General features: G+C 38.6%; 2 protein-coding genes across 2 annotated transcripts; one reads left to right on the top strand and one right to left on the bottom strand.

Annotated features, from left to right (window-relative positions):
* Positions 1–171: 171 nt before the first annotated feature.
* LOC121942543 (trypsin I-P1-like) lies at positions 172–3,952 on the bottom strand. Its single transcript, XM_042485779.1, has 6 exons — positions 3,912–3,952; positions 1,994–2,180; positions 1,592–1,771; positions 1,353–1,414; positions 779–936; positions 172–663 (listed from the first exon to the last, which is right to left on the bottom strand). The coding sequence occupies exons 1-6, from the start codon at positions 3,949–3,951 to the stop codon at positions 466–468; spliced, it is 825 nt and encodes a 274-aa protein (XP_042341713.1). The 5' UTR covers position 3,952; the 3' UTR covers positions 172–465.
* A 3,799-nt stretch (positions 3,953–7,751) lies between these two features.
* Positions 7,752–23,882, top strand: LOC121942394 (somatostatin receptor type 5). The gene is made up of 3 exons (XM_042485588.1): positions 7,752–7,818; positions 19,823–20,660; positions 23,157–23,882. The coding sequence occupies exons 2-3, from the start codon at positions 19,884–19,886 to the stop codon at positions 23,880–23,882; spliced, it is 1,503 nt and encodes a 500-aa protein (XP_042341522.1). The 5' UTR covers positions 7,752–7,818; positions 19,823–19,883.
* Positions 23,883–24,525: the final 643 nt, after the last annotated feature.

Raw genomic sequence — 24,525 nt, forward strand, 5'->3', positions numbered from 1 at the left:
TCTGTACTCCCCTTGCTTTCTTTATGACTTTTGGCATAAGAGGTCAGTTAATAAACATCCCTGAAACCACGCCTTTTGTATCTATAATAGGTAGCTGCAACAATAATAATAATAATGATAATAGTTTGTGATAATAAATAAAACAAATGACAGCAATCTGTTACACAATGATTGTGAGCCAACTCAATTTTATTTTAAGAGACACAACCTTATACAAGATGAGTCATATTTAGCATTTTTATCAGTGTTGTTGAAAGAAGAGCAGACTAGCATGTGTCTGTCAGTTTTCCCCATACAATGTGTAATAACATGCTAAATCTGTTGAATTAGTAAATCAGACACTACATTTTGAAACTACAGTCATATTGCAGAATGACAGTTACTGACTGTCTTAAAGGGTTTTCCAAATAATAGCTGAACAATTAATCTAAACCAATCAGTGAAAATGCTGATGAATGGGACCTTTCATCCCCAAAACACCAGAGATTTCATTTTGTGGCGTAGTTTGGTCAGGAGTCCACCACTGTTTTTTTCGATCCAGTCCATGTATTCACAGACGTTCATAAATCCAGCTGCTTCAACACAAGCATGGGTATAATTACCACCAATAGCTATGACACCATAAATCCTGCCATTGAACACCACTCCTCCACCAGAGTCACCCTGTGAAAGAAATGTTTAAATTGTTTGAGATATACTTTTGAGAAATTTATTGAAATAATTATTTATATTGAAGTAATACAACTTGTAGAGAAGGGTATCTTAGAAGCCAACTCACTGGACTGATATCCACATTTGGCATCTGGCCACAGAACCAGTGTTGATATTCTATGTCTGCATAAAACTGTGGGTCATTGCTTTCCAAACAGTTTCTGAGCTGCTGACAGTCGACAACCTTGATGTTTGCACATTGGAGAGTATCAGATATATCATTACCTAGATGAGAATAGAAAAGTTAGGGTTTCTCTACTGCATAAAGAAATAATGATCATCTTAACCTGTTGTGTACACAGGCAGTCATTCCACCAAAAAAATAACAAAATCTTATACTTATTTAATCTTTTATGCAATGCATCCAGTCTTCTTTGAAGATATTTGTAGGAGTCAAACAACACATGTTTATATGCTTCAAAGATCAAATTAGATTTCCAAACATCTTAAAATGCTGTTTTTAAGATTTATAATAATAATGTGTGTGTGTGTGTGTGTGCGCGCGTGTGCTCACTCGCAAAACTTTATTTTAATATAAAATGTGTCAGCAGTGTTACCAAACATACAGGTAAAAATAAAACACTAACATTGATAAACATAGATAACTGTTGTTGTTAAAAGATAATTAAGAATCATCTCACCTCTCTCAGAATTACTGCCCATTTGTGTGGGTCCATGACCTGCCATCTGAACCAAATAATCTCTGAAATACAATGAAAATAATACAAGAATGTTTAATACAATTATTTAAAGTAATTCAAAACACAAATCACTTTCACTACTAAATTATTGCATTTAAAACTACCCATGGAAAATGTATCATTTTGTTTTCCTCAGTTGAGCATTCACACTTATTTAGGGGAAAAAAATCACAACTCACACTTGGGGAGTATGTTCACAGTCAGGAAGTTTAATAGGAGTAATGTCAGTCTTTTTAGGTAGCTTCAGCAGCATGATGTCATGACGTCTGCCATCTCCGTCCGTAAAGATCACAGGATCGTCTGTGATTTTCACTTCTTTTCCAGGACCTGGATGCACACCTAAAGTTGCATATATAGTCCTACAAACAAGTAAAGGAGGAACATGACTGAATTATTAGCGGCTAAATGTCTTTAAATATTATAGCTCAGTAATTAATTAGCACAATCATGAGGCATTGTATCTTCATTTTGGAGATGCTTCAGTTTTACATTAAACCATTACTGATTGGTGCCTCAAGACTTTCAGATTTTATGAGTGAAAATTATACTGTCACTAATTAAAGTAAAACTGTCTTTCTCACCGTCCTGGCTCATAGCAGTGAGCTGCAGTCAGAATCCAGCGGTCACTGATCAAAGAGCCACCACAGAGAGGCTCTTTAGTACCAGGTCTTTCCGTCAGGCGCACATGGTAATGACCCTCATCTTGTCGACATTCTTGACCTCCGATGATTCTCTTCTGCAGATCCACCACTGTGCTCACTGTGACACCTGAAACAGAAAGTCCTTCATTACTGTGAGTTAGAAGAGAAATTGCTGTGGAGAATAAAAACTAATTCACTCTCCAGGAAGTTATCACTACCGTAAACTGAGTCAAAACTTGTCATTATTCATAGTTTTTTAAAATTATTATTATTATTATTTTTTTTTTTTTACAGATGCTAACTCATATTTCCATTCACTGACTTAACTTTTACAAGTGTTCAGTTCTCTTAACTGATATACAGTCCTGCACAGAAGTCAATCTCAAGTCCAAAACACACTTACACAACCAAAACACTTGATACACATCAAAGAATCATCTCTTAGACCAGAATACTGACATCTGTTTCTCAGCAATCACACTTAGTCACTCAGAATACAACGACTCACTGTAAAACAGCTCTAACAACAGTCAGCATTACAATATCCATCACTCTTATCTCTGTTTTTTTGTTATTATTATTTCAATGTCATGTATTTTAGTGTCAAAATTTGTCATTATTCATAGTTTTTTTGAAATTATTATTATTATTATTATTATCATTATATTTTGTTTACAGATGGTAACTCATATTTCCATTCACTGACTTAACTGTTACAAGTGTTCAGTTCTCTTAACTGATATACAGTTCTGCACAGAAGTCAATCTCAACACACATCGAAGAATCGTCTCTTAGACCAGAATACTGACATCTGTTTCTCAGCAGCAACACTTAGTCACTCAGAATACAACGACTCACTGTAAAACAGCTCTAAGAACAGTCAGCATTACAATATCTATCATTCTTATCTCTGTTTTCTTATTATTATTATTATTTATTTTTTTTAATTTAGCATAAAGTAAGATTCCATTACAACAAAAAGAAGGGGCAATCTTGATCACATAAATTCCTCTATGGTGCTGAGGAATTGAGAGTAAGGGAAATTGTTTGAATATGTTGTAGTGTGTGAGTGACACAGGACGGGCAAGCCTGCAGGGTCACCAGAAAGTGAGGTTAATCTTACATAAATTGCCTGTTACTGTTATTACCAGTTACAATGAGAAATGTTTAAAAAAAAAAACAAAACTAAAAAAACCTCTGCAATATCTCTATGCCTAACAGCCTGGATTCCACTTTGTGCCTCCTGAGGCCAATGGTGCTGTCCTCTGTACTGTTATATACTCTGTCCTCCACTTTGAAAGCGTCATCTCCAGCCTTGATTTTGCACATTTAAACTTCTCTGTTAAAATGGTGACTGCAAGTTCCAAAACCCCCCTCTCCAGACACTCTTTAATGAGAGAGCTAATTATTCTCTCTAGTTAACCTGTCGTTAACATTGGCTAACAGAACACTGCAGATGGCAACATTTGGTGCAGCAGACCAAACTACATCAGCACAGTTTGAGTTTCCCTGTAGAGCCTGACGTCTTTACGCTCTTAATACCATCCACCAGCTGCTGTCTCAACCCCTGGATCAGCTTCTAAGAGCTGCATCATACCACCTACCGAAACTTCTTACTGGGCTCTCTGGGAACACATTAAACTGGCTTCTTGTACTCACTCAGATTGGCCCCAGAATACATAGTATATATATTATTAAAATCCCAGAGGCCTGATTGTGTTCACAGCAGCAGGGAAAGAGTGAGCAAAAGGTGTAATAAAAGCATGTCTGATGGAGTCACACAACTCAAAATACATTAAATACAATTTCAAAGCATATAGAGTCGCTAAAGACGTGTAAGCAAAAGTCGACTACTCACCGACCCACAGCAGAAGGAGAAGACGTGTTATGCCACCCATCTCGTTCGATGACTGCCCTCCTGGTGCTCCAGTGGTACCTTTTTAAATATGTTCACCCTGACCTGTTGGCCTCCGAGCCACCAATCAACTCATGAAGGTTTATCAACACAGTTCCATTGGTTGGAAAGGTCAGCCCTTTTACAAATTTTTGATCACTTATCACGTGTCATGAAAGAGACTGCAATCTACCAAGACAGAGAAAAAAAAACTGTCACCTGAGCTGCATTTTATGCAGCAGGCAGATTAGAGCATCATCATTGTGCATGAACGCAGATACTGCTTAAGGGGTCTTTCACATCAGGGGGTGGTCCTGAATATGAGTACACATGACCCTAAAGTGCAGTTTTTTGAGTACTTGGAACACTGTGTATTGTACACTGGTAAGGAATGCAGATCCATGCCAAAGTCCACTTGTAAAGGTGGTCTGGAATACAGATCATGCATACTCCGGTACAGTATACATCAGGTGTGAAGACCAACAGTACCGGAACATGGAAATACGCTGCTATTTAAGTACAGGTTATGAAAAAATGTGTGTTTAATACCAACCCTTTCTGAACTTGTCAAATGTGTTGACTCTGTCAGTGCTTTCAGTGTACAAGCATGACACCAAAAGCTGCCTTCCATGTCTACCTGGAACAAGGTGGACAGTGTCAGCTGAGAACGTGGCCAGACAGAAGTGGTGGCATTGTTATGCGGCAGACGGTCAGACGGCATCAGACACGTTCATGTGAGATGCCCACAGGTGGTGTCACTTGAGAACGCACACACACAGAACCTGCCACGGGCACCCTAACAACGCAGAAGGATGGTGTCAGGTTGAAACACTGTCGGGGATGACGTAATGCACTTATAGGGGGGACTGGAGCGTTGGTGGATGGGTCCCAAAAACAACTGAATTTCATGCCAGAGCGCGTTTTTTTCTTCCCATGTAGATGTTAGTTTTTTTTCTACACCTTTCTTCGTGCCTCTTTTGCCTAAACATAATCATCTGTGACTTCGATGCCTAATCCTAGCCATCGTATAATCCGTTTAAGTTGCCATGTGCTCATGTAGTGTAACGACGTGCTGCATAATCCCACCATGTGCGTTTGTTGGCATCATGGTAGCTGCGTCCCAGAGTGTAAACAGCTGATGCTCTGGTATACCTGTCATAAGTAAACATGGAAGGTCATTGACAAAGCGACACCATGTGACGAGCTGGGATGACAACATGTTGTTTATACTGATGCATCTATATCAGACTGCAGTACAGCCCCCCGCTAAAAGACCCAGATCAGACTTTGCTGCTGCCTTTGACCTGCAGTAGCTCTGGTGGGAAGCTGATCGGGTCAATGTTTCTGCATGGTACAAATCAATAGTATCTAATATGAAAATTCCCCAAATTTATGGTCAAAACACGTATGGCCCTATGGGGAGCCATTCTGGGCATCTGTAGAGCAGCATAGGACTTTGTAGGTGAGGACCAGCTCCATATATAGGATAGTTACATTTAGTTATAAATCATTTCTGCCAACAGATGACTATAAGTCCCACACTATGGATCTTTAAGTTGATATTTTTGTTTAAAAGAATTCCTATGCAGCAGTTGAGTGGTATTGTTATTGTATATATGTGTAATGGACCTGTAAAAAAGCTCACACACACCCCTTTGTTAAAAAAGTCTTTACCTTTGTCCCAATAACATCACAGAGACCCTTTTAGGGTCCTCTTCTAAAGTCAGATTCCCTCTGTTTTTCTTTTTCTCTCATTTTATATATACAATTATTATTTTAATTTATTTTATGTGAGTTGAGAGGACTCTCTGATATGAATAGAAATGAAAATTTCAAAAATAAGTTTTTCCAGAGCTTAAAGTTGAAATACAATGAACCTCAGGCAACAGTGAGTTGCTGAGCTATGAAATTAAAAAACAAAATAAACAAACAAACAAACAAAAACCGTATGTGGATTCCTATTTGTTTTAGCCAAGGAATTCAATTATCAGAAAATTGGGGGGAAGTGAGGTATTGGGGGGAAAATAGACTGTAAATATATAAACTGGTAAAAAAAAACAACCTTGTTTATGGTCGCTATTAACCAACTTCGTGTGAACATCATTAACATCATCCTTTCTTCTCACAGACGGACTGCTGTAATTTCACAAGTTAAGTCTTTTTAAATTAAAAATGTGATCTCTGTTAATGTATTTTCACATGTTACTGTCCACTGAAGATTAAAGATATAATAACTTTTATATTAGTTACTTAGTAAAATATTTCCTCCTGCCATTGGCATATCAAGGGTTTTTGGTGAGCAATTATAGTCAGATAATTCACACACACTTTGAGTTTTTATTGGCTTTTTGATGTGATAGTAGCTGAGGTCATATTTTAATAAGTGATACCTGAGCACACTAAGGCTACTATTGTCTGCGCCCTGAATGCACACGTGTCAATTTCAATCTTACTATCTCACAAAGGTCTTTGTGTTCACTAAAATTTTAAAATTGGTGTTCATCTAACAGAAACACTAGGTATTCTGTCAATTTTGTGCATATCCTTCAATATTAGGATATTTTCCTTGATTGAATTTCCAAGTTTCATGTCAGGTATTAATCTCTATTGCTAGGATAAGTTTGATCACGCCAACACGGACCAGGAGTGAGGAAACTCTTTTCTATCTTATACCCACACAGACAAGTGCACAATCAGGCAAAACAAAGAGCATCAGTTAGCCTGGTGAATGAAACGTGATCGGTCACTTTACCGCTGAAAAAACAAGACGACAGTAGAGGAAACAGGGAAGGAAAGATCAGAGAAAGATCAGAGCTGAATGAGACAGCTGTAAAGATAAATCTGAGGGTTATTAGAAAACACAGATACGTATTCTGTCACGAAAAATAATTTTTGTCTGACTCTTTGTTACTACTTGTATTAATACTTACTTACATCATACTCTACTGTGTGTGTGTGTGTGTGTGTATGTGTGTGTGCTTTTAGGAGTGGTGGAAAGATGAACACTTTTTGACTTAAAGATGACGCTGTTATATTATTGTCATTTGTATGTTTTTTTTCTATAATAATGAGAAGCAGCTGCCCCCCCCCCCCCATTTTTACATTATCTAATCTGGCCCCTATTCAAGAAAGTTCCTGTTCAAGGATTGCCAAAAATGTAACAGCGCCTTCTTAACATCTAATCTAATATCTCTTTCACAGTCTGCATGCAGGCATGTGAGGAGGCTCCAGGGTGTCTGAAGGTTAAGATTCTGTGAGCTCAAGACCTTGTAAATGTTCAGACTCCAATGGTAGGCACAATGAGTGAAGCGTTGTTCTGTTTCAGCAGGTTGATGGTGTGTCCCTGTTTGTGCTTTACCAACAGCTTCTCGGATCGGTTATTGTCATTAAACCTATAAATTCATATAACATCCATTGTGACTCATTGAATTTATTATATTATTCATCAAGAGGATTTATCAAGGGTTTTTTTCCACAGCAGTATGAAACACAACAGAGTTTGAAATGGATAAAATATTAAAAGGAGGATCTGATGTAAACAGATATCGCTTCTAAATGTATTAAAGATGTGTATATCTATACATCTGATTTAAATAGACAAATATATGAATTGATGTGGCGAACGTTGATCATAGCAGGTTATATCATAATTTAGTCGATAACAACATAACATCAAAATTGTATTTGTGTGTGTGTGTGTGTGCGTGTGTGTGTGTGTGTGTAAAAGGGGTCTGGGGGGTGGAGGCTGTTCTCACAGCTCTCCATGTGCACACACAGAGCTCTGTAACGCGACAGTTCACTTGTCATACTTGGGCGACTTTAACCTCATTTGGACTCTGATGCAACAACACTATAGACTAGGTGGTTTGTGGTAAGTTTATTTGATTTTTTAAAAGTATTATTATTATTTGTGTTTAAATATGCGATCGCCGGCTCTGCAGTGTCTTCTTTCTTCGGCGCTCAGAGCATTTTCACATAAACTGTCTACTGAAGATTAAACACGAGGCTTTTGATAAGTTTCATGTCAGTCATTCAGTAAAATAATTCGTTGACTTATCAAAACAGAAGCGCTCAAACATTTTTATCGCCTGAATTTGCCTTATGGTATGATAGCACAGCGTATTTTAATAAACGAAACTTCGTTGCTCTTGTCCGTGCGGTGAATGTATTCAAATGCCAAATTTTAATATCCATATCTCACTATAATTTTACGCAAGGATCTTGGTGTTCAGTGACATTTTGAAATCGATGGTCACCTACAAGAAACGTAATGCATTCTTGTATTTTGATATTTATTTTTCATACTGTCTTACTGTATTAGGATATTTTCCTTATATTTACAGATTACATAGAGGTATTATTCTGCATTGGTAGAATACGTTTTGATCACACATGAGGAAACTGTCTGTCTGTCTTTCTATCTCACAGACATAACAAATGCATGCACACACCCAGGCACTAAATGCAGAATCAAAGCACAAAGTGCACCAGTTAAGTAAACAATAGTATTAGAAAACAGTAGTAGTGTCATATGCACAAATTTGTTTAGCATCGATCTTTCCTTGACCTAATGTTTGCTTTACTTGTGAAATACTGGATGCTTTAACCTTGACATGCCTTCAAATGAGACATCTGAGGTTAAACTGCTCACAGCTCATGTCTACATGAAGGGCAGAACTTGTCACAGTGGGTGGACACTGATTTGTTTCGAGGGGTCACAAGACAAGAACAGCTGGTATTGAAGACCAGACGGAGAAATGGAGAGATAGAGATAAAGGAAAAAGGCAGGGTAAATGGTAAAATGAGACAGGTAAAGAAAGATTATAAAAGGGTCACAGACCGAGGGGAGGTTACAAGAGAGAGGCAAGAGGAGAGGAAACAGAGAAAAACAAGAGTAGAGAGGGGAGAAAGAGGAAAAGAGTTAAAGTGAGGAAAGAGGAGGAGATGAGAGAGAAGCACACACTAAATATCCTTTTTTTTTTTAATTTGGTGCTTCTTTTCATCAGTTTGCATCGCTTAATAAAGTCTTGTTTCAAGGTCCAGTGTGTATCCAGTGTTTGTTGTTCAGGAGATTTTTTTTTAGTGGGAGCTGAATTACCTAAATTACATAAAATCCAGATATTTAGTTTCTACCAGGAGCCAAATTGTCCACAGAGGTCTCGTCCCATAAAAAAAAAACAAAAAAAAAAACAAGATGATAAATAAAATAAAACCGACCAGGTGATTTAAACCAGTAAAAACCCTGAATAAAACAGTTACATGTTAAAAACATCTTTTTTTTTTCTTACGCTGTTTGGCACATCATACACCGCCATTAGCCTAACACTAGCTAATCTGTGCTCACATTTTTTTCCCCTGACACTTTAAAATTCATGTTCAGGAGGTTTGTAACAGGAGCCGAAATATTCTCAGAGGTCTCCTTCTTTCAAAAACAAATGCACTTGGTGATAAACATCGGTAAAAATACTGATCAAAGCAGTTTCACGTTACAAATCAGTGTTTTTCTGATGCTGTTTGGCATGTCAGACATAGGCCGTTTGTCTAGCGCCTGCTAATTTGTGCTCAGGCTTTTTCTCTGATAACTTGAGATCTAGATGTTCAGGAGGTTTGGATCGGAAGCTGAATTCCCCGAAGAGGTCTCTTCCTCTCCAAAACAACAGGACCCAATTATTTAAAGCGTTAAAAACACTGAATAACACAGTAAGCCTGCCTAATAATAAAAAAAAAAATCAGGTTTTAAGACAATGCTCATCACAGAGAGGCTGCTACATTGGTTGATGTAAAAATGCACATGGCCCTGTCTACAGCTTGTGTTTGGTTTGTATATTGTGACCTTGTACCTGTATGGATCTTTTGTAGATATAAAGGGTTCATTCTAAGGTAACAAATGCTCAACAATTTTTATTTCTAGGTGATTTCATACTAGAAAAGATATTCCATTTCTGCCAATATGTCCCTCTAAATCCTACACACTGTTCCTCCAATTAACAGATGAGTCAGTTAAGTAAGAAATAATCTAACCTCTCGTGACCCTTCTTTCTTTTTTTCTCTCTTTCTATATCTGTCTGGGGACACACAGGAGCTTTTTATCTAATTGGCAAAACGTCCAAGCTAATGAAGCTTTTAAGGCTTTTCATTCCATTCATCTTGCCAATTTGGCCAATAATTACATGCAATTGTGTGCACTGCTCTCTGTGTGGGAAGAAGAGTTAATTGCAGCTGATATTGTGTTTAGAAGGACTGTGACATCACCTGTCAATACAAGACAATACCTTCCTAAAAATCCACTTTGTTCTTTGTAGTTGCTGAAGTCTTCATCAGGTTTTTTTTTCTCCTAATCTCCCATTCAGGGCAAAATGTCTGCTTTGCATGTGTGCATGTGAGCACACCTTTGTACGTTTATCTTTGTGTGTATGCACGTGTGGTTTGGAAAAGGCAAACTACATTCAAAAACGTTCTGTGTGTGTGTGTGTGTGTGTGTGTGTGTGTGTGTGTGTGTGTGTGCGCGCGCTTGTGCATGTGTGTGTGTGTTTGCACATCCCCATGACAAGCTTGTAGGAGTATTGATCAAACTCAGGCTAATCTGTGAGCCCTTGTCAGTCTTTGTAATGAAAAGTGCGGAGGCAGAGATGTGGCGAGGATGTAGACCTGCTGCAAATCTGTTAATTGAACAGCAGCAGAGGAAGCAGACTCCCGTGGGGAATAAGACTGATGGATCGTCAATTAGCTGATGGTGTATCTCTGTTCCACTTATACTTTCTTGTTTAAAAATGCAATCATTCAGAAAGAAAAAAAAACATGCTTGTCGATCATCTGTCAGATTAATGACCAGTACAAACATATAATCAGTCCTCCGTCTCCCTGAAAAGGACATTCTCTTTAGGAGAAAACCACGTTTGTATACTTAGCATAATTTACCACATGTTCATAACTGTGTTGTGTTCTGTTGTAAGGAAGATCCTTCTTTGTGTGTCGGGAGTGTCGTGTGTGTGTCTTTGTAAAGGCATCAAGGCTACGAATGCTTATGTGAATACACTGTATATGATGGAGCCATTGATGTTGCAGCTTTTTCACTTTGAAATAACATTTCTTAAACCTCTTTTGGGGCAATTAGAATGGGATTTTCCATCTTCCCACTGTTTGTCTTTTTTACATGTACTTAGACAAAACAATTGCCCTTTTTCACGCTTCAAGAAGACCAATGTCCTGTCTACATGTAGACAGATATTTTTGTAAACTTATATTTTTCTCTATGTTGGCCTCTCGTCCACAGGCAAAAAGAGCTTACCGTATCTAAAACAGAAATTTGTGAAAATGCCCTTTGAGGTGCACATTTTTCAAAATTATGGTTACTTTATTTGTGTGTAGACAATAAATAAAAAGTAACCATCAAACACTTGACTTCATGCATTCAATGCGCTGTCCTGGCCCAGTGCACTGTAAATAACCCAACACTATACTCTTATCCAATTAATGTAATAAATTCTAAGCCTCTAAAAATCTATTTTTGACGGCGGATGTTTCAGTTGTTGCAGCCCAAAACAAAAAAATAATGTGTTGGAAACCCTGAGGTTATTATCAAGAGTGTGACAAGACCAGAATTGTATAGTTTTAGATTTTAAACAAACCCCCAAAATGTCACGCTTATTGTTGAGTTTGTTTTGTGAAACTGAGGCTTGCAGTTTCCCGAAAGCAATTTGGTAATGTTTCAACTTAATGTGTCTCTGTGGTCTCTGCTTTAGGAGGTGAGGATATCCAGGAGCATTTGGTTAAAACATCATGGAACATTAAACCAACTTTTTAAAACACAGAGACAGTTTGCTTATTTAACAACTGATTTTTATTGAAGTCATTTTTTTACCAGCTGCGGCAACGTTGCACTTGCTGTGAGTCTGTTTGGACGGATTTTTGTCAATAATGTCACAATCAAACAAGATACAGTTATGAAACTTTAGAGGTCTGTAAGCAACATTAAAATGAGCCCGGTTTGAAGATGGGTTTGGTCTTACAAGGGGGGCAGGAAGTATTGCAGGGGCCATCGCCCCCGAAGGATCGCTGTGTGTGCTTTGGAGGATAGTGCTGCAAGCATGTGGGTTGGTGGTGGTTTTGTATCCTGTAGCATCAGACATGGTTGATCTGGTGTATGTGTGTATGGAGTTATCACTGGGTAAAGCATGTGATGTAAAAGTGGAGAGATTGACTATTTATCAATCAAGTCAAAACTCCAGGCTCAGTATTAATGGAAGCTCAGTGAAATCAACAATGTGTGGGCAAAAGCACTTAACTGCTACAAAATGTTGCTTTTTTTTTGCCAAAATGCAAATGCATCCTGTGTCATAAAAGGTCTCCAAAAGGGAACAACTTTTAATAACAAACCAGATAGTGTGTAAAGGAAACAACAGAAATGCCCTGAAATGCACTTATTGAAGGTAATTGTCACAATTCCAGCAATTAGCATGAATTAATTTGACTGACTAAATATTTACCAGACAGGCATCTGTTTTAATGGTGACCTCGTTGTCACTGGATCACATCAGCAGGTTGTTTGCACTAAGCTGTGGCTCGTACTATTATGAGGTAATTACAGGCATCAATAGAGTTTGCAGTGAGGAGGAGGCAGCTCTTCACCCACAGTATCAACCATGTAATCATGAAGAGGCCTCTCATACGCACAGAGTCAACAACACTGTCCATATACTGACTGCTTTTAGGAAGTTCACTGTTGAAATGTATTCAGAGGCTGAGTGGTCTGTTGTTAAATATGTATTTGTATTGTGTTTGATCTCCGCATGCATGCTCTTTTATCTGTATGAGAGGTTTATCAGGTACCACAAATGTGACCGGTTAAAGCTCGATAAACTCTTGAGAGAAATGGCGACTGCCAATGCTTGTGTAAAATCACAGCAGTGGAAGTCTAAGGTTTAAGGCACACCCCTTACCTAAAAATCTAAGACCTAAGAATCATCATCTCCTGTACACTTAAAAGAAAGCTCCAAAAAGTCTGTATAGCCTTCCCCTACGCCAATAACACAAATGACTTGTTAAACCACATGAAAAAAAAAAACTCTAACTAAAACTCTAACTCTCACTAAAGTGACCGTCCTCGTCTGGCATCAACTCAGACATTACATTGACATTGCAGTATGTCATGGTATCTACAAAAAGGAGATTTTCTGCCATGATTGACAGCTGTGACAGCCAATCCATGTGCTTGCATTCAATGGCGCTGTTCGTGATTGGTTGTACGGGTATTTTGGTATTTTGGCGGGAACTCCCCCACCAGGGATATGGCTACTGTGCAGACTCCTGCTCTCAATGACCTCACCAGCACAATATGACAGGGGGATTCATGCATCTCTATCAGTCTTGCAGTTTGTTTTGTGTAAAATGCACAGAGCACAGAGCTAAGAGGCAAAAGGCTGTGTGTTGCAAACTGCAAAGTCCAAATGCACTGCATGCATGTCCAAAGAATGCTCCTAAAATTTAAATAATACCAGTATATCTTATATCTTAATCAAAAAAATGCTACACTCTGTATAAGGCTTAATTTAGAATATCCAAACAGAATATGGTGTTTACATGAATGAATATTGTTGCATTCAGATTAATCGTGGGATATTAGTGTGAGTGTGAATGTAGTCGCAGACACAAGTGTATGCTGCCACTTCCCTTATGAAATCAAGATGGACACCCGTGGAACCTGCCATCTAACAACCAAATAATTGAATGCCACTTCAAAAATCATTTGTTTAACATCCCCTGTTGAATTATTCCTCTGTTTACATGCCCTGAAACATTGTGGAAATCAGCTCCAGAGTTAAAACCTGGATTATGTGATTTTCTTTGCCATTTTGGAGCAGTGAGACAAGCTATAAATGCCACAGCTGGTGTGTGTGAGGAAAGAGGGACAGGACTCAAATGCAGATAGCCCAGGTTCAGTGATTTGATAAATAACATCAGCTTAAAAAGCAGGTAGACAGCAAAGCAAGCTAGTACAGGAAGCTAGTAAGCAGAGGCATGAAACAGCAAAGTGAGAATGAACCAGTATATATACACAACTGGGCTGATTAGGAAAAATGAGAAGCAGGTGTGTAGATGAGCAGTGAGGGTCAAGTAGCTGCAGGGCTGATGAGGGAAGTAAGAACAGGTGTGCGGATGGGCGAGGCAGTCAGGGGACGAGGGAATGAGGACATCTGGTGGACAGATGAAAAATGACAGTGAAACAGTGAAGGGGTGTGGGGGATGTGGCAAAAGAGGACGGAGACAGACAAAATAAACGGTCACATTAGTCTTGTTATTTTTCTGGTCATTTTCTTGTTTGTTTTTTTGTTTTTGATTATCCTGTAATAATAATAATAATAATAACAACAACAACAACAACAACAACAACAACAACAACAATAATAATAATAATAATGATGATAGTGATAATAATAATAATATATTATTTTTCAAGTATTTTTCTTCTACTTTTTACTAATTTCTTGCTATTTTTTTAAATCAGTTATTTGCTCATTTGCTCATTGCCCATGTTTTTGGCAGATTTTTTAGGTAGTTTTTTTTTACTTTGATGGATAGGACAGTGTAAATGTGAAAGGTGGAGAGAGAGAGGACAACATGCAATTAAGGGCTGAGGCCAGAGACAAACCCACGGCCGCTGCGGCGAAGACACAGCCTCTGTTCATGAGGTGCTCCTCGACCAACTGAGCTACTGGGTGCCCCATTGCCCATGTTTTTGAAAGAAATCAGGCCAAATTGCTCAGGTTTTTAAGTGTTAAACCTTGTGTGTGAGTGCACATGTCTGTGGTTTGTGCTTTTTTGTGTATGTCTGCAAACTCTGCATCTGCTTACTGTAGATACTGTGGGTCCAGCAAAATACGTGAAACTTTGCTGTCACTTGTGTTTAAGGGCTAAGGTCATTTTCCTAGTTGCTGTTTAGGCTCATTAAATTAAATGTGTCAGTCTGAAGCCAAGTCACTACAACTAGAGTTGAGCTAACAATAATTATTTTGACTCAAAATGCAGTCCAAATCATAATATAAGAGTATCGATATATTCAGTATATTGAATAGTAAGCCATTTTCGTCTTCCACTCCAGCATGACATGCCACTATCATGAACACAAAAGCATCGACCTATGAATAAGGCAGAGTCACAAAGGTTGCACCACTAGCATTGAATGTTGTCCTAAAATTAGATCTTTTAGAATTAGAAAATATAATATATTGCCTTGCGTACAGTATTGCAATATATCACAATTTACTAAATAGCAGTTTTATGCAAAAGGAAAACAACAGGATGAATCATATTTAAATCAAGACAAGGACAGTGTCTAAATGAATAAATAACTAAATAACAGCCATGTTAAAAGTATTAAAATAAAAACCATCCAGTCACCACCCTGAAGAAAAAGAAACAAACAAAAACAAAACAAAAACAAAATCAAACACACACACACAAACACACACACACACACAACCAGTGTTAGGGCAATGATATCAGTTTCTGTCTTTTTGTTTTTGTTCGTTGCACTTGCTATAAGGCTTGTTTGCTTTTATTTGTGCTTCTTGTTTTTGCATGTTCGAAATAAAGATTCATTCATTCCAACACCTGTATCGGGATCCGTATCATATCACCAGATTCTTGCCAGTACACGGCCCTATACAACATGTTTTCATATTGGATCTCAGGAGGGAGTCTATGGATCTTAACGCTTACTTTGGACTTCAACTGCATGTCAAAAATAATCACTGTAATCTAAGCTCTGTTAGTTACTGTCACAACTTCTAGCTTCTGACTGTCAAATTCAATTTAATGGGCATGAACTGAACCAAGAAGTCCCTAATCACTAGTGACATCAAAGTTTCGCATATAACTCTGGATCTATAGTATCTGCACTCAAGACACACAGAGGCCAGAATCTGCAGATGTACATATCACACGTGTGTGTACTCACACACAAGGCTTAATGTATGCCACTGTTGCCTTTGTATCTGGATGTTCAAAGAACTGGCTCTTCAATCAGCATTCATTTGGACTCTCTTGTTTGTCTCCTGCATTTGTTCCGCACAGGGCCTTTTGGGCCTTGTCTTGACCTTACATCGCCATAGCAACATCTCCCAGGAAGTTTTTTAGAGAGGCGGCCATAGAACGGCAGACAAAAGACATGATGGCCTCTGGGAAGACAGATTGTCTGTCTGCTCTATTGTGTGAGTCGAAGATTAGAATGGCAGGTGTTGTGCTGCACATCCTGGAAATCAGCAGCATAAGAGGACGTGTGTGTGTGTGTGTGTGTGTGTGTGTATGTGTGTGTGCAATTGAGTGAACTATATATGGGAGTTAAGTTGGGACATTAAGCGACTAAACATTTTTTGTACTGTATTTTTTTGTAAATAGCCTTGTAATTAAAAACTGAAATTCCATATCTTTCAGCAAAAGGTACATACGTGTTGCACACTCCAGCTCCACCTGCATGTTGTTTTAATTCAAGATGGTAATTTTCCCATTCCAGATTTTACCAGCTGGTCCAGGGATTAAAGTCATTTGGTGATAAATCTGTATCACTATCCTCCAGGCTGGCATTGTTATGATTTATTATCCGTGGACATCTACAGCTTGCTTTGCACTTTTAGATTTATCTGTTTTGTTTTCTGTGTGGTTCTTTTCATATGCATATTTAATCTGTTATTTTTCTTGTTTTTCACCACAGGACTAAAGTCAAGCAAATGTTTTAAAGGTCCAGTGTGAAGGATTTAGCAGCATCTGTTGGAAGAAATGGTATATCATTTTTCATAAGGGAATAATCACCTGAAACTGGGTATCATCAGCCCATTTTACGCTGCCATTTCAAGGTATGAATTCTGTATGCCGCCTCGCTGTTTTATATAAAAGATGAGATAGTCGCGAAATGGAGCAACAGAGTTGTCTCACCTTCCATTTACCAAATGGACTCAAAATAGATAGAAATATCTGTATTGTAACAAATTCCGTCAGTAAAATAGTATACACCAGTCATATTCTTATAAATTGAACATCCCACATATGACTGTACTCACAAGGCTTGAATAGAAAAACAGTCCAACGATAACTATATAATGCATGATTTCAAGAGATTCTTTTGAAATGCTATTGTTAAATATGCATTGAAAGCCTTTGTGGACTAAGCACCTTTATATTTATGACTTTGATTCTCAAAAGATTGATTCTTTCAATCTTTTTACTCAATTATTAGAGTCTAGATTGCACAATGTGTACAAAGTAGTGTGCAGTGCATGTTGTTGCTGATTTTTAACATGCTTTCAAAACCACTTCTGCCCAGAGATAATGATTAATTCACCATTGCACCATGTGACTACCTGAATGTTCTGCGGCTACATATCGTCACCATAATATTTTGTCTTGATATTAACCACTATCAAGTATCCACCACGATCAGAATAACACCATATCAGGGGCTCGTATCAGGAGGCTAAATCTTGAAATTAATTTGAATTTTTTTTTACTTTACAAAACTTAATACTGCATATTTACCAAAGTATGTGAGTGTGTCCTGTTAAGTGGCTCAGGTCATTTCTCTGCTGCATTTACATTTAGTAATTAAGGCCCTGACCTCTGCCTTCTGGCTCTTACAATCAGCCAAAAACTAAAATATTCATGATACAGGAGAAATTAGCAAGAAGAGTTTTGCATAAAGAGGATGGCTTCACAGTGATGGTGTTTCTCTCTTATCTGACCTTTAGTTTAAAATACAACCAATATAATCAAACACCTTATTGTTCCCATATATTTTTGTTGTATAAAACTAAAGTGTATACTGTATAAAGAGAAAAAAAGATCACATTAGTTGTTGAACTGAACTGTACAATATTCCCCTTTATATGTTAATATAGTTAATATCCCTGACTTCATTTTATCCCTCACAATTTCGACATGTTTCCTATAAATTATTCTTTCTGCCTTTTTCCCCTATTCTCTTCCCATCATCCTGCCATCAGCATTAATGCATATAAGTCAAGGTTGTGGAGGACATGCCTCTATTATTTTTCCCCATAGGTCAGTACACTTTGTTCCTAACAGACTGCCAATTACTATCCATCGCTGTGAGGGATGAGGGTGTGCCTGCGGGCGGCATGGTAGTTATTAAGAAGGCTTCATAAACAAGTCTTGTACTAATAGAACTAAACACATTATGTTTTTGTTCCAGTGCAGGCTTGTTTTTGTTGTGACAGACGGAGGGTAGTTAAGTTGATTAGCACTTAGATATTCTAAAAGCTTCATCGGTCTGACAGTGAACCAAACTTTTAAACTTTGGACTCTCGGCACCATCACTGACAAAAGCCATTTTAACAGCACAGAATCAGAGAAAAAACATGTTGGTCATTGGTCGTCCTTCAACACTTTCTGTAAACACTCAGGTTTTAATGTCTTGTGCAGCATTTACACCAACTGTGACACCTCACCTTGTGTGTGTGTGTGTGTGTGTGTGTGTCTGTGTCTGTGTGAGTGTGTGTGTTATCATGGCAATGTGTGCATTTTGCCAAGTGTTCATATGTCTGTCTGTCTCTCTGTGGACAGATATTGTCAATGCAAAAGTATTGCAATTGTGCAAGATGTTGTCACAAAACTTTACAGTTGTGTCGTTGTGATCAAAATGAAAGTCAAGTTCAAAGATGTGTGTGGTCTGAGCAAAGGGGGTAGGAAGTAGTAGGAGCCCATTTTATGCCTCCAACCTACAGCTTGACAGAGTCTGAACCATGCAAGATGCAGTCACAGACTTTACAGGTGTTGAGTTGAGATCAAAATGAAAGAGTTAAAGATGGGTGTGCAAGGATACCGGTAGTAAGGAGGATTGCCGTAATGCAGCTGGAGTGATCCCATCGCATGATCATCACATTTTTTGTGTATTTATTTTAGTTTGACATTCACATTACATTAAGGGTTTTGTGATGCACGTTGATCTGAGCAGTATTTACCACTCCAGCACTCCTGTTGCTGCTGTACAGTCTCAGACATACCAAGCCAACGTTGAAAAACTAGAGCTGACAGTTGTGTTGGCTCACATCAATACACTGCGAAGACAACAAACAACAACATTATCTCCCTGAGTGAGAGGACCTGCACCTGCAGACAGCGGTAATCTGTAATCATCATTTAAAAAAGGTAAACCAGAAGACTGACATGACGCTACTTGGCCAGTAAGCACATTGACAATAGGGTCCAATGTTGAAAGAACAAAGCTTATATACCCTGCACCAGTGAACAATAACAGAAACAATAATGACACTTTTCTGCTAAAAAGAGCTCATTTGTTAAAGATAAATAATCTTACAAGACTGTTTTGATCTCACATCCACTGACTTAAGCCTTCTGGTTACTTTCCCCACTTGCATTTCTCCTCTCTTGTGCTTAGCTGAACTGCCAATCAGAATAATTTAATTCACCAACATGCTAAATTGGCTGAAAAAAGGCAACAAGGGCTGATGGGGACAAAGGGTGCTGGACAGACTGGGGCATCAAGGACAACAGACACTCCACTGGCAGCCCTACTGCCAGAAATGAAATAAAACAATTCATTATTAAGGTTATTAAGGTTAAGATTTGTTAGAAGTCATATTTTTTAATGTCATACTGAGCCAGATTACATCTTCCCCACTACTTTCTGTCTTTATGCTCAATTTATGTGATTTGTTTTCTGGCTCCAGCCTCTTAATGCACAGATATAAGAGTGTCAATTTCCTCATGAAACACTTGGCAATAAAGTGAATAAGTGAATTTCCCAAAATGTGAAACTACACTTTTAAACATTATACAAAGCACTTTAGATCGCCTTTGTGTATGAAATGTGCTTAATTAACACATTTTGCTTTGCCTTGTAGGTTGAACTGTCACTGATGGGATCTTATCTACTGCTGTTGCCTCATATTCCCTAAAGCCTCCATGGAGCTCATCCAGGCCACCCTGCTGCCTCAGGAAGCCCCGACAGCTACCTGGAGCGACACCTCCATTCCCCCTTACTCCCATTTCCTGCTCCTCTCCACTCCTTCTGAACCGCACCTTGACTTCACCCCAAGTGACAGTGCTTTCCTCTTCAACAGCACCTGCCAGAACTGCACCAAACGGGAACCTGGATCCCTCCCCGGCTTGGCTGGAATCTTCATCCCTCTTATCTATGGAATAGTGTGTGTTGTTGGCCTCATAGGCAATACTCTGGTCATCCATGTTATTGTCAACTACACAAAGAATGAGTCCGTCACCAACATCTACATCCTCAATTTAGCCATTGCAGACGAGCTCTTCATGCTGGGCCTGCCCTTCCTGGCAGTGCAGAACGCCCTGCTATTTTGGCCCTTTGGCTCCCTCATGTGCCGTGTGGTCATGACTGTAGATGCCATCAATCAGTTTACTAGCATCTTCTGCCTGACCGTGATGTCAGTGGACCGCTACCTGGCCGTTGTGCACCCCATCCGTTCCTTCTGGTGGCGGCGCCCCCGTGTAGCAAAGGCAATCAGCGCCACAGTTTGGGCAGGGTCCTTTGTGGTGGTGCTGCCGGTGGTGGTGTTTGCAGACGTGCTGAAAGACGATGGGAACTGCAGCATTGTGTGGCCTGAGCCGGCAGAAGTGTGGAAGACGTCTTTCATTGTGTACGCGTGCACTGTGGGCTTCTTCTGTCCCCTGCTGGTCATCTGTTTGTGCTACCTGCTGATCGTCATCAAGGTACAACATTTACAGTAACATGATACATACGTTCTCGTTTCAAAATTTAGTTTAAAAGATATTCTTAATGTTACTTTACATGGGAACATGGGGCTCACCTTGACAGGTCATTCAGATTTATTTAATTATTTGAACTTAATTCTGAGTAATCTGGTTTCATCCATTATTTTGTCATGACAGACAATACCCATGAGCCTCTACCAACGGTGTTATTGAGACAAATCCTTGAGGTAGCATATGCAAAATGTTCTGAATTAACCCAAATTGATCCAGACTACAAAAGTAAATTAACTAAAGTTGCAGATAAAATGTTCATTGACACCATAATTTTGAACTTCTTTTGGCTGTTAGTGCTGCACATCTCTAAATTTAAGGCTTGATGTTTTTTGCCAGAATGCACAAATCATAGTAACAACCCATTGTCATTCCCAAATCGTCAAATACTGACACTTTGTCACACCCCTCAGTGTCTGATAGCGACGCACAGGGGCACCCTTTAGCATCTCTATGTGACACACAGCTAATACACATTGTAGCATGTGGTTAATTCAACCTCTTATTAAGATAAAAAAAGATGTTATGAGTTAAAATAATGCAATTGGATATAAACACATGGTGAGAATCAGTGTGCAACAACCATATGTCATGTTTATGGTTATACTAATTCAACATTGACGGTTGGTTTCGTCTGGGACATGAACTGCAGTCTCCTGCGTTAAAGTCCTCTTTAGTTTAATCGATCGATTTCCCCCCATGGAATTTTCTTGCTCTTTATACAACATTAGTTGCCCTAAGCATCAAGTATTACATGGATTAAATTATATTGGAGTTACTTGAAAGCCCATAATATCACATAAAGACGCTAAAAGGTGCCTTTGCCATCAATAGATATATGAAGTGGGTGCAAATGTGTGTGTACCTGATAATGTGGGAATGAGAGCAGTCTGGCAGTTAAATTCTTCCCTGAATTTCTATGTAGGCAGTCTTGTACCTTTGACTTCTTATTAAAGAAATCACATATTTTCTGTTGGAAGTTTCACATCCATAGAAGCTCTAGAAGTGCTCTGTTAGTCACGCCACATTGTGTAGGGGGAAAAAAATAAATGTGCCTTTTATTTCCCAAATTGCTAATACCACATCCTATCTCTGTTGCATTACATTATTTTTAATTCAAAGATATTTTCGTGATTGTTTTTGGCTATTCACAAAGATATCCTTTCAAATGAAGCTGCAGTACAGAGAAGCCCTTTAATGCCATAACAGCTTTCATTATGAACTGCACAAACACATTGTTACACACTAATATCCTTTATAATTGGACTGTTCTCTGTTGGTATCTCTAATGATGTTGGAGGGTCCTTGTGTCATAGCAATATTTGTTTAGAAATAATGGGGAAGCACACTGTGCCGGAGTTAATGTCAAGATTCTGTGGAAAAACATCCACCACAATATAAGACACAGTAAAGGCTACATTCCTCCTAATACATACAGAATATACTTTCAGTTTTTACTACATAAAGTTGCATTGATGCTCACACTAACAAGGCATATTTAAACAAGTATCTAGTGCACCCAAATCAGAAAAAAACATATTTCCCCCCTTACAGCTATTTAATTGCTATAGTCATTACTTTTTTTTAATTGTTACAATTTCATTTTGTATTTCATGTGATGTAGCAGCATTTGCACTAAAGCAAAATTTCTTTCGGGTTGTTTGTCTGTCCATCCGTCCCGAGTCTGATGAACATTATATCTCAAGAACACCTGAATAGAATTTTTTCAGTTTTAGCACAAACTCCTACTTGGACTCAATGATGAACTCATTACATTTTGGTGGTCAACAATCAAAAGTGAATGTGTGACTGTGACCTTGCATTTGTTTCATTCTTGTGAGCGCAATATCTTAAGAACACCTTGAGTCGACATCATGAAATTTTGCACTTTTAGTCAAGGATAAACTGATTAGATTTTGTTGGTCAAAGGTCAAGGGTACTGTAACCTTATTTGTTGCATTCTCGTGAATACGGTATCTCAAGAACACCTTGAGGGAATTTGGCACAAATGCTCACCTGGTCTCAAAGATGAAGTAATCAGAATTTGGTGGTCATAGGTCACTTTGACCTTGTGCCTGTCTCATTTTGTGAATGTGATATCTCAGAAAGTTTTTGAGAGAATTTCCTAAAAAACTGATAAAAATAAAAAGACATAAAGATAAACTAATTAAAATTTGGTGGTCAAAGGTCAAGGTCTCTGTGACCTCACAAAACATGTTTTTGGCTATATATCAAGGATTCCTAGGCTATTTATGTCAACATTTTATAGAAATGTCTCAAAAGATAGTGAAGGCATTTTAGCACAACAGAAATCTCAGGTGGGGATAACTCCGAATCTCATCAGACAAATTGAGAAAATAATTTGGGTAAGCTGACCCTTTACTAGTGAACATGTGTGTTTAAATAAGAAAGGTGACAGTTCTTTATATATTTCTTTCAAAGGTGCGCAGTGTTGCGAAGCGGGCACAGGCCACGTCCTCTCGGCGCAGGAAGTCGGAACGTAAAATCACCCGGATGGTGGTTGTCGTAGTGGCAGTGTTTGTCCTTTGCTGGCTACCATTCTACATTCTGAACATCGTCAACCTCCTTGTGGTCCTGCCTGGGGACTTCAGGGGGCTCTACTTTTTTGTTGTAGTGCTGTCGTATGCGAATAGCTGTGCCAACCCCATACTGTACGGATTTCTGTCTGACAACTTCAAGAGAGGCTTCAGGAAGGCCCTGTGTGGCGCTTCACGCAGGGTGAAGAACAACGACAGGGCTGGCACTGAGGTACAGCGACCAACAGAGGAGTGGGGAGGCATCGTGCTCCAAGCACAAAAAAATGAAGGAGTCATCAACTTGCATAGGAAAGACTGTGGTGAAAAAGAAGAAGACGAGGACATAAATGGAACAGGAGGGGGCATACAGATGAGTGAAATGTGCAAAACGGCACAAAATGGAAACCACAGTGGCGTAACAGAGTGTTCAAGGACACAAGTTGTGCAGAAAGATAAATCTGAACCGGAGCACTCAAGTCCGAGTGCTAAACATGGAGAACTGGCTGAGAAAGGCTCGGGGTTCGATCCTGCTGAGGTGGCAACCTCTGAGGCCAGTAAAATTAGAAACAGCAGGTCTCAACCTGAAGAATTTATGGACAATAACTCTGTGCTTGAAATCAGCTATCTGTAACAGGTGAGATGATTTCGGATTTCAGTGGATTTTGGTAAATGCAATTTAGCGTATTGCTCAAACATCTGGAACAGCTGTGAATATTACAGAGAACTTTGGATTGTTTGTTTGGGGTCAGATCTTTTATCTTGAAATTTGCATTATTAGTCTGCCACTATCAATGCAATTGCTTTTGCCATGGTGTGAGAATGTAAAAAATATATATACATGTATAAGTTTTGACAAAATATAAAAGCTGGCATGATGTTAACTGTGTTGGATCAAACTCTGGCTGCAAGTATTGTAAAGTAGTGTGTTATTGTTGCTAATTGTCTAAGACATGCAAAAAAAACCAAAAAAAAAAACACTTGTATGGTCAAGATTGTCAGTTTAGTTTTGATATTTGGATTTAATTCTTGACTCCGTTAACCAAATCAGTTAACTGGAACTCGGTGGAGTGGGCGGATTCAAAGGTCTGGACCCAGGCAATGACTACGGAGCAGCTCCAAACTTTATTCCCGATGACACCATCAAGTCTGAGATTTCATTCTTTAGGTTTTTGGTTTTGAGAGAGAGAAGTTCATGCTTACAAATATTGATTGAACTTTCCTAAACTGTGGAATTAACATATAAGAATTCTTAATTGAGGTGTCGTTCCCCTTAA

This window comes from Plectropomus leopardus, chromosome 4, assembly GCF_008729295.1.
Source record: "Plectropomus leopardus isolate mb chromosome 4, YSFRI_Pleo_2.0, whole genome shotgun sequence".
Taxonomy (NCBI): Eukaryota; Metazoa; Chordata; class Actinopteri; order Perciformes; family Serranidae; genus Plectropomus; species Plectropomus leopardus.